Here is a 15410-nt window from a genome sequence, read left to right on the forward strand (position 1 = left end):
TGGAGACCAGGCTGGCCTCGAACTCACAGAGATCCACCTGCCTCTGCCTTCCGAGTGCTGGAATTAAAGGCGTGGGCCACCACCACCTGGCTAGGAGATACTCTTGATCAATTTTTCTAAAATGAATACACATTCTTACTCCAAAGAGGGTTTAGATCTCAACAAAGGATAAGCAGAGTAAGTGTAGGAGATAGGAGTAATGCAGGGGGTAAAAACAAGCAATGAAAATGAATGATATAAAAGTGGTTCAACAAGCCAGGTGTTGGTGGCGCATGCCTTTAATCCCAGCACTCGGGAGGCAGAGGCAGGAGGATCTCTGTGAGTTCGAGGCCAGCCTGGTCTCCAGAGCGAGTGCCAGGATAGGCTCCAAAGCTACACAGAGAAACCCTGTCTCGAAAAACCAAAAAAAAAAAAAAAAAAAGTGGTTCAACATGATTAATTGTGACTAGTTATAGCTATTTTATAATTTCAAATCAGAAAAAAATATAAAAGAGAGGACTAATGATGTCATGGATCTTAGAAGAGAAACTATAACCACCAATTTACTAAACCAGCATAATCACTAACAGCAATCGTAGACATTTGTCCTTAAACTCATGGATGAGTATAGTCTTTGCTCCTCATCAAGGAAACTTCTCTTTGAAACAGGCAGAACTTACTATAGAAAAACCACAACTAATTAAAATACAAAGTTGTGGAACCCAGTCTGAATTACTACATCTACAGAACACTCCCACACCTACAGCTCAGGGAACACCGTAGATTAGGGGAAGAAAAGATTGTAAGACCCAGAGGATCATGGAGTTTGATGGGAAATTGTGTCTCCTAATAATGTCAGAAGAAAACACACATAAAATCCACCAACATGACTGCCTAAACATGAGCTGAACAAGGACAACAACAATAGACATGCCAAGATGTACTGAGGTGGAGGGTGGGGTGGGAACTGGATAACAGACACTAAGGATGTGGCAACCCCAGTCAAAGAACTAAGGAATGCTGAGAGTGGGAGAAATAGTCCCCAGGGAAGAGCATTTGAACTGGATATCCAATACCAAATGCTTACTTAGCCCTGAAAACATACATACCAGTAACATTATATAGTCTGAGTAGGTTACATTTAGGAATATACATACATGCATATATATATATATATATATATATATATATATTATATATATCAGTTAATTTTTTAAAAAAGAGGCCACAGATTTGAAAGAGAGCAAGGAGGGGTATATGAGAAGGTTTGGTGAGAGGAAAGGGAAGGGAGAAATGATATAACTATATTGTAATCTCAGAAATAAAAGAAACAAATGGAAAAATATGAAAGGGTAAGCTTTTGTAGGTGAATAAAGTATATTTTAGTCTTTTCTTTAATAAACTTGAAGAGAATTACTAAATAAAAAATTCTAACAAATACATTTGAAATTAGTAAGTACCAACAGACCTTTACCCCCCAAATGTATCTTAAATTATTTTTTGGTGAGTCCTTCTAAAAACTTCTCATGAACCATCTCTGTAGAGATTACAAAAAGATGATAAAAATAAAAACTAAATTATTTATATGTCTTCATGTAAAAGAATAATCTAAGTACAAATAGTAGATTACACACTTATGCACATAGGGGCTAAGGATGTAACTCAGAGGTACAGTGCTTGTGGAGCATATATAAGTTCTGGGTTCCATCCCTAGCAACCCTCCCAATTTATCTTATGAAATAATACTTTACAGATTCAAAGATTTCCTTAAAATACTAACTTAACACTAGAGAGATGGTTCAGTGATTAAAAAAAAAAACATACACTACTCTTGCAGAGGGCCTGGGGTTCAATTCCTAGCACCCCCATAAGAAGCCACAGTTCACAACTGTCTTTAATACTAGTTCCAAAGGATTCAGTGCCTTCTTCTGACCCCTATAGGCACCAGGCACACATGTGGTGCAAATACATAGATACACAACACTCATAAGCATAATAAAATAAATCTAATAATTAGCTTTTGGAACAAGATGACAGAAACTCAATTTTTCTTGCTCATTTTTCCTAAATACAACTTTAAAAATTCTGGAAATATAAACTAGACAATCACAGGAGGGCAACCAAGACTGAAAAAAACAAAGTAAGACTGGCTAAGAACTCTAAAGACTTGAAAAACACAAACAAACAAACAAACAAACAAACAGCAGCTTGATGATAGACAACTTGTCCAGTATGCACAAAGCCCTGGATTTGGTCCCCAGCACAAAGGAGAAAGAAATAAAAAGAATGGAAAGGGAAGCCAACTTCAGCAAAGGACTGCATGGTACATTGCTCACCTAGCATATGCAAAGACCCTGGGCTCCGTCCCCAGGAATAAAAAGAACAAAAACAAAACAAAACAAACTTCAACAGGCAATTGCAATTGCATTTGAAGCAAATGAGAAAAATAAAGTCAATGAGAAATAGAAGATTAAAAAGAACTAACTGGAAATTATAGGACTAAACATAGAATCACAGAAATAAAACTTCACCGAATAGGAAAAAATGGTATAATAAACAGAACACAGAAAAGAATCAATAAGTTTGAAAACATAATCGAAATTACCCAATCTGAATAACATATAAAAACTATTTTAAAACTACCAATAATACAATAACTTATCTTGTTATAATTTATTTTGTGAGATAAGCTAAAATTCTACTTCACATAATTTTTATTTACTTTGTAGAGTAGAATTATATAAATAAAATGTGGTCAATAATTTCTCAATCTATATGATTACTATGATTTTTTTTTCATTTTTTGAGACAGGGTTTCTTTGTGTAATAGTCCTGGCTGTCCTGGAACTCGCTCTGTAGACCAGGCTGGCCTTGAACTCAGAGAGGTCCACTTGCCTCTGCATCCCAAGTGCTGGGATTAAAGGCATGTGCCACTACTACCTGGCAATTACTATAAACATTTAAGGAATAAAATTTATCTTAATTTTATTAAGATTACATGAATACAAGAATAAAAGATCACTCTATTCAAGGGACTTTAAACATACAATGACATGTGTTAGCGTGCCACTACAGATTTCTAGGGACAAAGATAATGATACTTACCCTCGAACAAAATCTGGATTTTGAAGAGCTGCTTGTTGTTCAGCTCCAACTGGTTGGGAAGGCTGTAAAGAGTGCAGTAATAACATCTATTATGATAACATATTATGATAACAGCCAAGTTCATGCTAAGATACATATTGATATTTCAAAAAATATCATTGTTACATTTCATTTCTTTAACTTTGTAAACCAGGTAGGATGTCTTTATTATCCAATGCCTATATCAACCCTATTACTAACAGTAGATCAATTATTTCTTACGTAAGTTATTTTCATTAAAAGTTAAAAGTGTTTTGGTAGACGTGGTGGTACAGTTCTTTAATCTCAGCACTCCGAAGGTGGATCTCTCTGAGTTGGAGACAAGCCTGGTGTATAAAGTGAGTTTCAGGCCAGCCAGAGCTACACAATGAGATCCTGTTTTAAAAAATAATAAATGAATAAAAATACAACTTAACACTGTTTTAATTCTTGTTTGTGTTATCTATCACAGAGAACAGATGAATCCTGAGTTACTGCAGTTCCACAAGAGAATAAATCAATGAATCAAATGTCCTTTATTTAAAGAAGGCAAATACCAATCCCACTGAAACAATAATTCTAAACATTTATGTAATCTATCCTTTATGAATTGCCACTAGCAACAGAAAAGAATATGAAAATGTAAATCTAACAAAAATAATTATTCCTTACCCAATCAAACTTTCTATGATGACTCCTCATGTTCTAAAAGATTGAGTTCCTTCAGAGGGCAAATAAATTCCTCAGTGAACTGGTCCGTTCCTGGCTCTCTAGTTTCGCATCTCTTCTTTAAGCCACACTAGACTGGCGCTCCTTTCCATGAGTTGAGTTCTTCCATACACTATGACTCCACTTACATTCCTCTACTTCCCCACCCTATTTCCAATCCCTCTTTGGTTCTGTCCATTTATAACATATTTGAACAAATTTTCTATAGAAAATATACACAAAATATACATCTATACTACATAGATACTACATACATACATACATATAAAATGTTTATATACAAGGCTCTTTAACAGTGGGTTCCAGAAACAAACCAGTAAAATTGCTCATATGTTAGTTTTTTATTATAAGTTACGAAGGTTGGAGATACTTTGGAGAAATTGCTACTTCCAACACTGGACTTCCAAGAGAAACTTTACTGTGGCAAAAAGAAAAGAACTCAAAGAGTGATCAGGTCGTATCATAAAAATAAATCAAAGGACCACCGATGCCAAATCTTGAACAATTTGGTGTCAAAATAAGTAATAAGAATATAGTCTATTCAATAAAATAAGTGAGTTCACACTGATATAGACAAACAAAGTCAAGTGGTGGTGGCACACACCTTTAATCACAGAGCTCAGGAGCTCAGGCAGATCTCTGTGAGTTCAAAGTTAGTCTTTTCTACAGAGCGAATTCCAGAAAGGCTCCAAAGTTACACAGAGAAACTCCGTCTCAAAAAATAAGGAAAAGGCAATTCTAAATGTAAAAAGGTAATTAATGAATATAAGAAGGAATGTGGAAAATCATAATGGATGCTAAAAGTAGCAAAAGTTAGATGAAGAACAATGTAATTACAAAGTTTCAAAAATGTGTCCTTACAGATTGCTTTTTAGTTACAAGGGCAAACGTGATAACTTTACAATGGCAAGATTGTAGAAAGTCCTATTTTAGCCACATAATCAAATTTAATCCTCTGATGTTGAGACAACATGATGTAGAAAGAACAACCCAGCCACACTTACATGGTATTCCTGACCAAAAAATTATAACTTGAACTAAAGAGGAGGGGAATTCAGACAGAATCAAACTAAAGTATATTCTACACAATAATAAGCATAAGCATTCACACTTCAGAGAGATCAAAGCAATGAAAAGTGAAGGCTTGAGGATCTAGTCTAGATTAAAGGAAACATAAGAGCTAAGACAAAGGCAATGTATGTTTGTAAATTAGATCATGAATTAAGGTGGGAGAACTTGCCAATAAATATATCATCACAATAATAGTTGAAATTATAATTATATGAATGTGCCATGCATCTGTATGCATGTTCACCTATGTGGGTACACATGTGGGTGTAAGTGTGAGAATCCAATGTCAATGTCATTGATATTCCTTACATTGAGTCAAGATTTCAAACTGAAGCTAGAACTTGAAGATTTGGCTAGTCTAGCTAGGCAGCTTGCCCCACAGATCCTGTCTTCAATACCAAACACTGGAATTACAGGCGCGCAGCTGAAGATGCCACATTCTCTGGTAGGGAAATCAAGGTGTAATTGAACTGGAAGTTCCCTTTGTGCTGGCTCTTTCACAGAGCTGTGAGGAACTATGCAGCTTCTGGGAGAGAACTGTCATTAACAGTCTTACTTTGTAGACTATCCTTCAGTTTGAACCTGCATGCCACACTGATGAATGGCTATGAAAAATATCGAAACTGGTGGAAGAGCGGCATGTCTATTATGGGGTGTAACCAACAGCTGTCTGATTGGATTTGAGCGCCACACCACAAGGAAATCACATTTGGTATTGGAAACCTGGTCAAAAGCCCATGGCTGGGGAAGTCACATAGTGGGGAAGCTACTGCTGTTGTTTTGCTAACTGGACATGATATCCTGTCAAATTGCCTTCTAAATATTTCTGTTTATACCCACAAATCATTGCTGTAGTCAGATTCAGTCAGACAGGCTTGTTTTTTGCAGTGGGTGGTAGTTACTAAAAAGACTCATAACTGGTAAAAGTGCTGACAGTAACTGACTACTGAAAGCTGAGCCCTAAATAGTACATCTGTATTACCCCTTCAAGGTTCAGGGAAAACTGTAGAAAAAGGGACAGAAAGAATGTAAGAAATAAGAACTGAAGTACTGCAGAATGCTTTCTTCCAGACAACTAAGGTGATTGGATTGCACTCTTGTACTCTCAGGAATGAAAGTGGGACAAGAAAGGGTTGTGGATGAAGGAGAAATGAAAAACATTACACACACATATGAAAACATGCTAATGAAAACCAATTTATATGTATGTATGTATGTATGTATGTATGTATGCATGTATGCATGTATGTATGTATGTATGTATGTGTATTATATGCTAATGAAAAAATAAAAAGGGCTGGAAAGTTCAGTCCCTACAACTCACATGGTAGAGGGAGAGAACAAACACCCTCATAAGCTGTCCTCTGACTTCCACAGGTATCTACTGTGGTGTGTACCCTGTCACCCAAATAAATAAATGTAAATAAAAATTTGAAACTAGAAAAAGGGGTCTGATGAAGATAGAGATATTTTTAAAATCGTAAACCATCTTCCCATAAACAAATAACTATAAAGGGATAAATAGGGTCAAACAGCCTGAAAAGCCCCACTTGAACCCTATGATAGAAGTTAATCTCACAAATACTCAAATAAACCGACTCTTTGAATTTGATACCCTGGAAAGAATTCCACATCAGTCACATAGTATTCTTGATAAAAATAAACAAACAAGCAAAAAAAAAAAAACATGATGCTGGGGCTGGAGAGATGGCTCAGTGGTTAAGAGCATTGACTGCTCTTCCAGAGGACCTGGGTTCAATTCCCAGTACCCACATGGCAGCTCACAACTATCTGTAATTCCAGTTCAGGGGACTGGACATCCATGGCAAAACACCAATGCACATAAAATAAAGACAAATAAATTTAAGAAAAACATGCAATTAAAAAAATCTTTAAAAAACATGCAAATCAAATCATGAGAAAACTCTAGATAATACAAATTCAGAGACATTCTTAAACACACACATGTAAACACACAAGCAGACAGACAGATCACACACACACACACACACACACACAGAGAGAGAGAGAGAGAGAGAGAGAGAGAGAGAGAGACAGAGACAGAGACAGAGAGAGAGACAGAGAGAGACAGAGAGAGAGACAGAGAGAGGAAAGAGAGAGAACATCTGACCTCTAGCTTTCAACACTGTCAAGATGAAAAAAATGGGAAGCAGATCACTGGTAGAGAACTCTGGGTTTAAAACCTACTTACACCCCCCACACACACATACACAAATAGAAGAAAAAGGCTAAAAACTGCTTAATATTAAAACAAGCTTTTTAAAAGGCCCATATTTCTAATAATTATATGAAAAGATGTTCATTGTCATTGTTTGTCCAGGAAATACAGGTAAAAACTACATTCCTAGGTCAGAGAGATGGCTCAGTGGATAAACATACTTGCTGCAAAGCCTGACATCCAAGTTCAATGTATGGGACCCACATGGTGGAAGGAAAGAACCCACTCCCACAAGTTGTCCTCTAACTTCCATACATGCACATGCATACATGTATACACACAACTAAATGTAATCAACAGAGCAACAGAAGTCTCACACACTGCTGTGAATGGGTTTTTAAAATAACTGCTTTATAAAAATTTCCTAACATAATCTAGTATACCTAAATATACATTTATGCTATGACCCAGTAATCCTACACCTAGGTATAAATGTAAGAGAAATGAGTACATATGTTTATCAAAAAACACACAGAAAGGTTAACTAACACCAGCATTACACAAATCAATAGTCTCTCTACACACAGATAAACCTAGGGGTGATGGTATAGCTCAGTGGTAGTATGTACAAGGTGATGAGTTCAGCCTCAACACCCAAAGGTTGTAGGGGTATTAGAGCTCAAGTAATAAATAAATCATTCCTCTGATTTCAGGAATAAAACAGTAGTAAGATAGACTAATAAAAATCATAATTTCTCAGGTGTTCTTACAAATAAATATATAACTTAGATATGCTAGAATGTAGTTATCCATTAAAATAATACATAACATTGTAGAGACAACATTCTACCATGGCAGCCAGAGATGCACCCCAGCATTGAGGAACAGAATGGATAATCAGAAAAACTCCGCTAGTACTAACAGTTCCCATGATTTAAAATTATGTTAGGATTTGTATGTGACACATTCCTTAGACTCTCTAGTCAATTCAATATCAGTTGTCTCTCCATTAGTGGATCTAATAGAAGCCTTGTTCTTCCCTGCTGTTTCCTACCAAGGGGACTCCTCAAAATCTTACTAGGTAGACCATTGAAACAGTTTCTCATCTATTTCTTTTAGGTCTTCCACCAGTTTTTGTTTTTTTAAAGAGCACATGACTCCAGAGTAGCTGGTTTAAATCCCAAATTGCAATTAATCTCAACCAGAATAGATAAAACTATAAACAGACAACTACCAAAATCTTGGCAAAAACAAGTAACTATGTTAACAGTCAAAATCATGGATATGCTAGAGGGTTTTATGCCAGTAATCCACAGAAATAGAAAAAAATGAACAATAATAACAAAAAAGATTTCTTTCCTCCATTTTGCCTGCCTGGGTTACTTTCATGGGATTTGAACCTGTGCTCTTGTGAGTGTTACACAAGTGATCTATCACTAAGCTACACTTCTAGCCCTCATTTCTAATGACTTATTTTTATTTTATGTACATTGGTGTTTTGCCTGCATGTGTGTCTGTGTGAGGGTGTTGGATCCCCTAGAACTGAAGCTACAGACAGGTATGAGCTGCCATGTGGGTGGTGGGAATTGAACTCAGGTCCTCAGTTCTTAACTGCTGAGCCATCTCTCTGGCCTAGCCCTCATTTCTAAATCTGACCTAGACTGATACAACTTTGTGAACTGCTTAAAGTATTTGATCTGCTTCTGTGGTATATGCATATTTTGTTCAGCAAAAATTCAATAAATAGAGAAATTAAGCTGAGTAAAAGCAAGTAGTTATACACACATTTATTCGCTCTCTGGGTTTGACTATGGATGTGCAAGTTCTTGCCTTGACTTCCTCACAATGATAGACTATAACCTGGAATTGTAAGTTTAAAAAAAAACCCTCCTCCCATAAAATGCTTTTTGTCAAGGTTTTCTACAACAGTTAATAGAAATTAAACTAGAACATCTGTCATGGTTGCTTGTACTCTCAAACTAAATGCCCAAATAAACCTTTCCTTCCTTAAGTTGATTTTTTCAGGTATTTTTGTCATAGCAACAATAAAAGTTGACTAAAGTACCAAATATGGACCAAGCAGTGCTGGCATATGCCTTTAATCCCTATGGCAGAGGCAAGCAGATCTCTGGTCTATAGAGGGAGTCTCAGGGCAGTCAGAGATACACAGAGAAATCCTGTCTCGAAAAAAAAAACCAAACAAACAAAAAAACAAAACAGGGCTCAGAGGTTAAGAGCACTGACTGCTCTTCTACAGGTCCTGAGTTCAATTCCCAGCAACCACACAGTGGCTCAAAATCATCTGTAATGAGATCTGGTGCCTTCTTCTGGCCGGAAGACATACATGTAGGCAGAACACTGAATAAATAAAATCTTAGAAAAAAAAACCATACAATACAAACAAGCAACATACCAAATGTGGATTAAAAGAAGTGTAGCCAACTTAGCTGTGGAACCCAGTGTCCCAGTAAGCAGCTCTAACAACCTTGGCCTCCAACACAGAGGTTAGTGTCTCATGTGCTAACCCAATCAGAGTGTTTATTACATGGTCTAGTAAATGACAGTCTCCCAAATGCACAGCTGAAAACACATTGTGAAAAAGCGAGGCCCTCTCTAGAGGAGCAGTGCTTTGCTTGCACACCATTTTCTTCCACATGTATATTCAACATCCCTGAAAGGTCTTCACGAGTTTTTACAAGTGGACAAGATGTGGTGGCAGATAAAAAGCCTCTCAGAAAACACTAATTCACAAAGGTACTCCAAATACAAGTTGTATGGTGAGAAGAGAAAAAAAAAACCAACAAGAAACTAACATTTTCAAGCTTTTGAAAAGAAACAAAACACACACATCCAAAAAAAAAAAAGAGTGCAGCCAAAACTAAAGGAAGCTGAATGATTTGGAGAAAGTCTCAAGAAAAAGTACTGTAAAGAATAATACTGTAAGCCTTACGGCTCTTAGTTCACATCCCATTTAATTTCCCCGATGAGTTCCACAAAAAGTCACTCAAAACTTTCCAGTAGTTTCTCCTATATATATGTGTGTGTTCAAAGCTTTAAGTTTTACAGATTTTTTTTTTTTTACATCTGGATGTGACCTATCAGTTTGCATTCTTTCACGTTCTTCAACATTTATGGACTGCATTTTGGACTCTTTAGTATTTATTGGCTATATTGGGACTTTGTTCTCATTTTAGAAGATAATTGCTATTACTTTTAAGAGTACTAGGTGACTGACAGAAGATATATGTGTTCATTGTTATACTGGTCTAGTCTTTTATAATCTTTAACTGCATGAATATAGTAGATGGATGTTATAAGAGAAAGATAAACAGTAACTTTTGCTATTGCAAATATTTAGCAGTGACAGCTTGATACTGTTTAAAGAAGGACTGACAAGGCCAGGTGTTGGTGGCATGCCTTTAATCCCAGCACTTGGGAGGCAGATGCAGGCAGATCTCTGTGAGTCCGAGGCCAGCCTGATCTCCAGAGCTAGTTCCAGGACAGCCTCCAAAGCCACAGAGAAACCCTGTCTTGAACCTCTGCCCTGCCCCCCCCCCCCACAAAAAAGAAGCACTGACAAGATTGGCCAGATTTTAGGTTCTAAATGCATCAGAAATTAGAAAAATATTATATATTAGTTGGTTTTTTTTAATCTATTAGTTGTCCTACATTTGAACTTGAAATTCTAGGTTACAGTCCACTATGGTGGCAGGCATTTAAAGCAGCTAGTCACATCACAACCACAGTCAAGAGTAAAGAGAAATGAATGTGTACATGCTTACTTGTTTGTGCTTAGCTCAATTTTTCTACTCTTATATAGCTCAGGACCTCTTGCCTAGGGAATGGTACTTCCCACAATGGGCTGAGTCTTCTCACATCAGTTAATCTAATTAAGAGAATCCTCTGCAGACATGCCCATGAGGAAAATAGTTTGGAATTCAGTCAAGTAAACTATCTACTAATACAAAAATGTCTACATCCACTGGAAGACTATAACATAACCCAATAGGCAGTGGGCAGTTAAGTTTTTCCATAGTCTTATAGCTGTAGCAGAGATAAAAGTACCAAGGACATCAGTGCCCTCTTGCATTCATCTAGAAACATTTGGCAGTATAGAGAATTATTTTCCTTTTTAGGTAGCACTAACAGAGACCCAGTGAGAGCTGAAACAGAGCCTGAAGACTAAACAGCAGTAGATTAAGCTAAAACATATTAGCCAGATTATGATGGCTCAAACCTGTAAACACAGCCCTTGGGAGGTTAAGACAGGAGGACAGAAGCTGCCCTGGACAATATAGTGAGTATACAACAGTGAGATGGTGTTTCAAGAAAAATAAATTTACTTAATTTAAACAATAGACAGGAACCAAAAGAAATGAATAAGGCATCCAAATGAGGTGAGAGCAAAGTTTCAAAAGAGATCAAAACAGGCAAAGGAGCTGAGAATGGAACTCAATTGGTAGAGTACTTGCCTAGCATGCACAATTCCCTGGGTTTGACTTCATCAACACATAAATGGTGCATGGTAGTACGTGCTTATATAATCCTAGCACTTAATAGATAGACAGATCAGAAGTTCAACATAATCTTCTGCCAAGGCCAGCCTGTATTACATGAGACTTATCTTTTTAGAATGCATATTGTAGACTGGAGAGGTGGCTTGGCCATTAAAGGCTACACTTAAAATCAAACAGACAAAGATGCATATTGCTTGAGGATATAGCTCAATGAAAGAGAATATGTCTAGCATGTATAAGGTCATTTGGATTCCCAACACTTAAAAATCATTGACTGAATAAGTAAACATGTAGTTCATCCAGTCAAAGAACTGGAAAGAGATAAGAGTGTGAAAAAAATTTAAAACATTTAAAATTTTAAACATTCAAAAACTTCACACATTTGCCTACAGACATACAACAAACCCCTAAGACTGAGGGAATTCTTAACAGGGCAACCCCCCCAATCCACACTAACATGCATTAAAGTTACATTTCTGTAACAAACAAACAAAAACAAAGCAAAAACTAAACCCAAAAATTTACTACCAATTAGAAACAAAATTGTGGAATCTATACCCAAAAAGGGGATTGAAAGAAAACTAGGAGAATTTGTTTCTATCAGATACATTAAATAATGACTTAATGAAACTCTCCAAATGCAGAAGAAATAATTTAAAAAATGCTTGGAACTTCAGAAGGGAAAGAACAGAATGGGTAAAAATTGGTAAAAAAAAGAACAGAATGGGTAAAAATGGGTAAAAAAACTAAGAGATATAATTCATAACGACATCTATTATAATATACAAAAAAGCAATGTTTGAGAGAACTCAATTTAAAAAGTACAAGTGAGGGCTAGGGAGAATGGCTTGGTGGGTAAAACGCATGAGGACTTGAGTTAGAATTTCCCAGGACCCATTTAAAGCTGGATTCAGTAGGGCTGTAGGAATGCTGAAATTACAGTAAGATAAGAGGAAGAGATAGAAGAATTCCCAGAAACTCATGGAGCAGCTAACCCAATGTACAGGTTACAGCAACAAAAAACAGTCTGTTTCAAACAAGATAGAAAGTGAGGATGGATAAATGTGGTTGTTCTCTAACTTCTTCACAAATGCCATGACATACCACACACACTCACAAATATTCATTTATACACACTCACTCTTGGCAATTTAAAAAAATAAAATAGAAGGACTTAGACACAGTTTTCAATGTTCTACTTGAAATACTAAAATATCAGTATCAGTACATATAATACATACAGGCATGTATTAACAATTAATGAAAAAAAGAGTCCATGAATTTGAAGGAGAGTGGGGAGGAGTATATTTGAGAGTTTGGAGGGAGAAAAGGGAAGGGAGAAATGTTGTAATTAAAATACAATCTCACAAATAAACAGAAAAAATATTACATATATACATATATATACACATATATACAATCAGTATCACAGCAATCAATAAGAAACCCAATTATAAGACATTATTATATCCAAAATAGTATAAATAAAACAAGTTTTAAAATCTTTATATAAGTAATCCACAGGCAGACAAAAATATAAACACAGGAAAAGAGAAACAATAAAACATAAAAATCAAATGCTTGAAATGCAAGACTTAAGTACTAACATATCAATAATTAAAATGCTAACATCTAAACATAAATTAAGAGAACATGGCAGAATAGATTTAAAGAACATGGACTGAAAAACCAACTACATGTTTTCTATAAAAATTTTACTTTACTCCAAAGCCACAGAGAAACCCTATCTCGAAAAAAAAATTTACTTTAAACATAAGACAGATAAGTTGAAAGGATGAGGAAAATGTATCATGCTGATGTTAGCAAAAGAAAGTGAATATCTAATCTCCAAAAGAAAGAAAATTACTAGGCATGAAAGGGGACATAGATAAAAAGACCTATCCACCATTTTGTGGATCTACCAAACAAGAAAGCCTCAAAATAGATGGAAAGGGTGCTGTGGTATTCTTGCTACCATATATCTCAATGCCCTTGAAATGTTCCAATAAATCTATTATCTTCCTTTAAAAAAAACAGCTGGGCAGTGATGACGCACACTTTTAATCCCAGCACTTGGGAGGCAGAGACAGGCAGATCTCTGAGTCTGAGGCCAGCCTGATCTACAGAGTAAATGCCAGAACAGCCAGGGCTACACAGAGAAACCCTGTCTTGAAAAACCAAATTAAATAAACAAATAAATAACTGGGCTATAAGAAGAAATACATGAATCTAGTTTACTTGAGTATTTCAACACTTTATTCTCAGCAATTGATAGACACTCTATATAGAAAATTAGTAAAGATGTAGAACAGAACTACTGTCTCTCATTAAGATTAAAAATCCTCAACAAAATATTAGTAAATCAAAACCAGTAATCTATTAAAATGACATACTATGTCCAAATAAGTTTATGCCAAGGATACAAGGCTATTTCAATATTTGAAATTAATTGCCAAGTATGATGGCTTATGTCAGTAATTCTAGTACTCAGGAGGCTGAATTACAAAGATTGGTACAAGTTTGAATATGATTTGGGCAACTTAGTGAACTCCAGACCAGTCAGAATTACAGGGTGAGATCTCATTTAAAATAATCATCAGTAGTACTAGAGAGGAAGTTCAGTGATAAATAGCATGTACTACTCTTTCAGAAGACCTGAGTTCAATTCCCAGAACCCACACCAGGAAGCTCACAACTGACTGCAATAGTGATGTAAGAAAAATCAGTTGTCTCTGTATATGTAAGCAATATACGATCTCAAATGGAAATTAAGAAAATTATTCCACTTGGGCATGTTCTATTCACTAGCTTCTTGTGAGAGGGAGGCAGACGTGGAAGGATCATAAGTTAAAAAACTGATTCAGTTAAAGAGTGAGTTCTAAGCTAGCCTGGGCAACTTAGTGAACCCAGTCTCAAAAAATAAAAACACGGGGCTGAGAAGATGGCTCAGTGGGAAATGTATTTGCCACAGGTAAGTATCAAGAACTGAGTTCAAATCTGTAGAACCCACTTAAAGCTGGGTGTGGCAGCAGAGTGTAACAGTAATCCCAGTGCTCCTATGGCAAGATGGTAGGTACATACAGGAGAATCTCCAGAAACTCCTGGGCCAGCTAGCATGGCTCACCTAGCAGTGAACAATAGAAAAGACCCATCAGGTGAGGATCATATTCTGAGTGTCACATGTACATCATGGAACATGCCTGCCCATACACAACAGAAAAAATATTGTTTTAAGGCTGGGGATGTAGTTCAGTGATAAAGTGCTGCCCCATTATGTATGTAGCCCTAGATTGAATCTCTACTATCACAATAAATAAATGAATAATAAATAAATTTAAAAGGACTGAGAGGTGTGGCTACACAAACAAACCATGTCTTGAAAAAGAAAAAGAGAAGTTATACATTTTTGAATAATTAGTAAAACAAGCAGGCTTATGAAACAGTATGGCTAGAGCCAGTATGCTACTGCCAAAACCAGTCTGAGTAAATGGTCCTTGGAAAACTGGACATGCACATGAAGAGAATGAAACTGAACCTCACCTCCAAGTACACAGAAAAAGTACTCCAGAATATATCAAAGACCTGGATTTAAGACCCAAAATTCAAAACTCCTAAAAGAAAATTTAAGCAGAAATACCCATAATTTTGAATTAGGCAATAGCTTCTTAGGTGTACATGGAGTGCAGGAAGCAATCAAAGAAAACATAAATTGAATTATGCCACAAAAGACATCATCCATAAAGACAAAAAACACACTGACCGGGAAAACTATCTAGTCTAGTATAAAAAATATATAAATAATTCTTACAATT

General features: G+C 36.1%; 1 protein-coding gene across 3 annotated transcripts in view; it reads right to left on the reverse strand.

Annotated features, from left to right (window-relative positions):
* Positions 1 to 15410, reverse strand: part of Wnk3 (WNK lysine deficient protein kinase 3) — a 96800-nt gene that overhangs the window by 40816 nt on the left and 40574 nt on the right. For all 3 annotated transcript variants that reach the window (XM_035450233.1, XM_035450232.1, XM_035450231.1), the window contains one exon: positions 3085 to 3146. In XM_035450233.1, coding sequence (XP_035306124.1) covers positions 3085 to 3146 — 62 coding nt within the window. The remainder of the gene's footprint in view (positions 1 to 3084; positions 3147 to 15410) is intronic.

Source organism: Cricetulus griseus, chromosome X (genome assembly GCF_003668045.3).
Source record: "Cricetulus griseus strain 17A/GY chromosome X, alternate assembly CriGri-PICRH-1.0, whole genome shotgun sequence".
Lineage (NCBI taxonomy): Eukaryota > Metazoa > Chordata > Mammalia > Rodentia > Cricetidae > Cricetulus > Cricetulus griseus.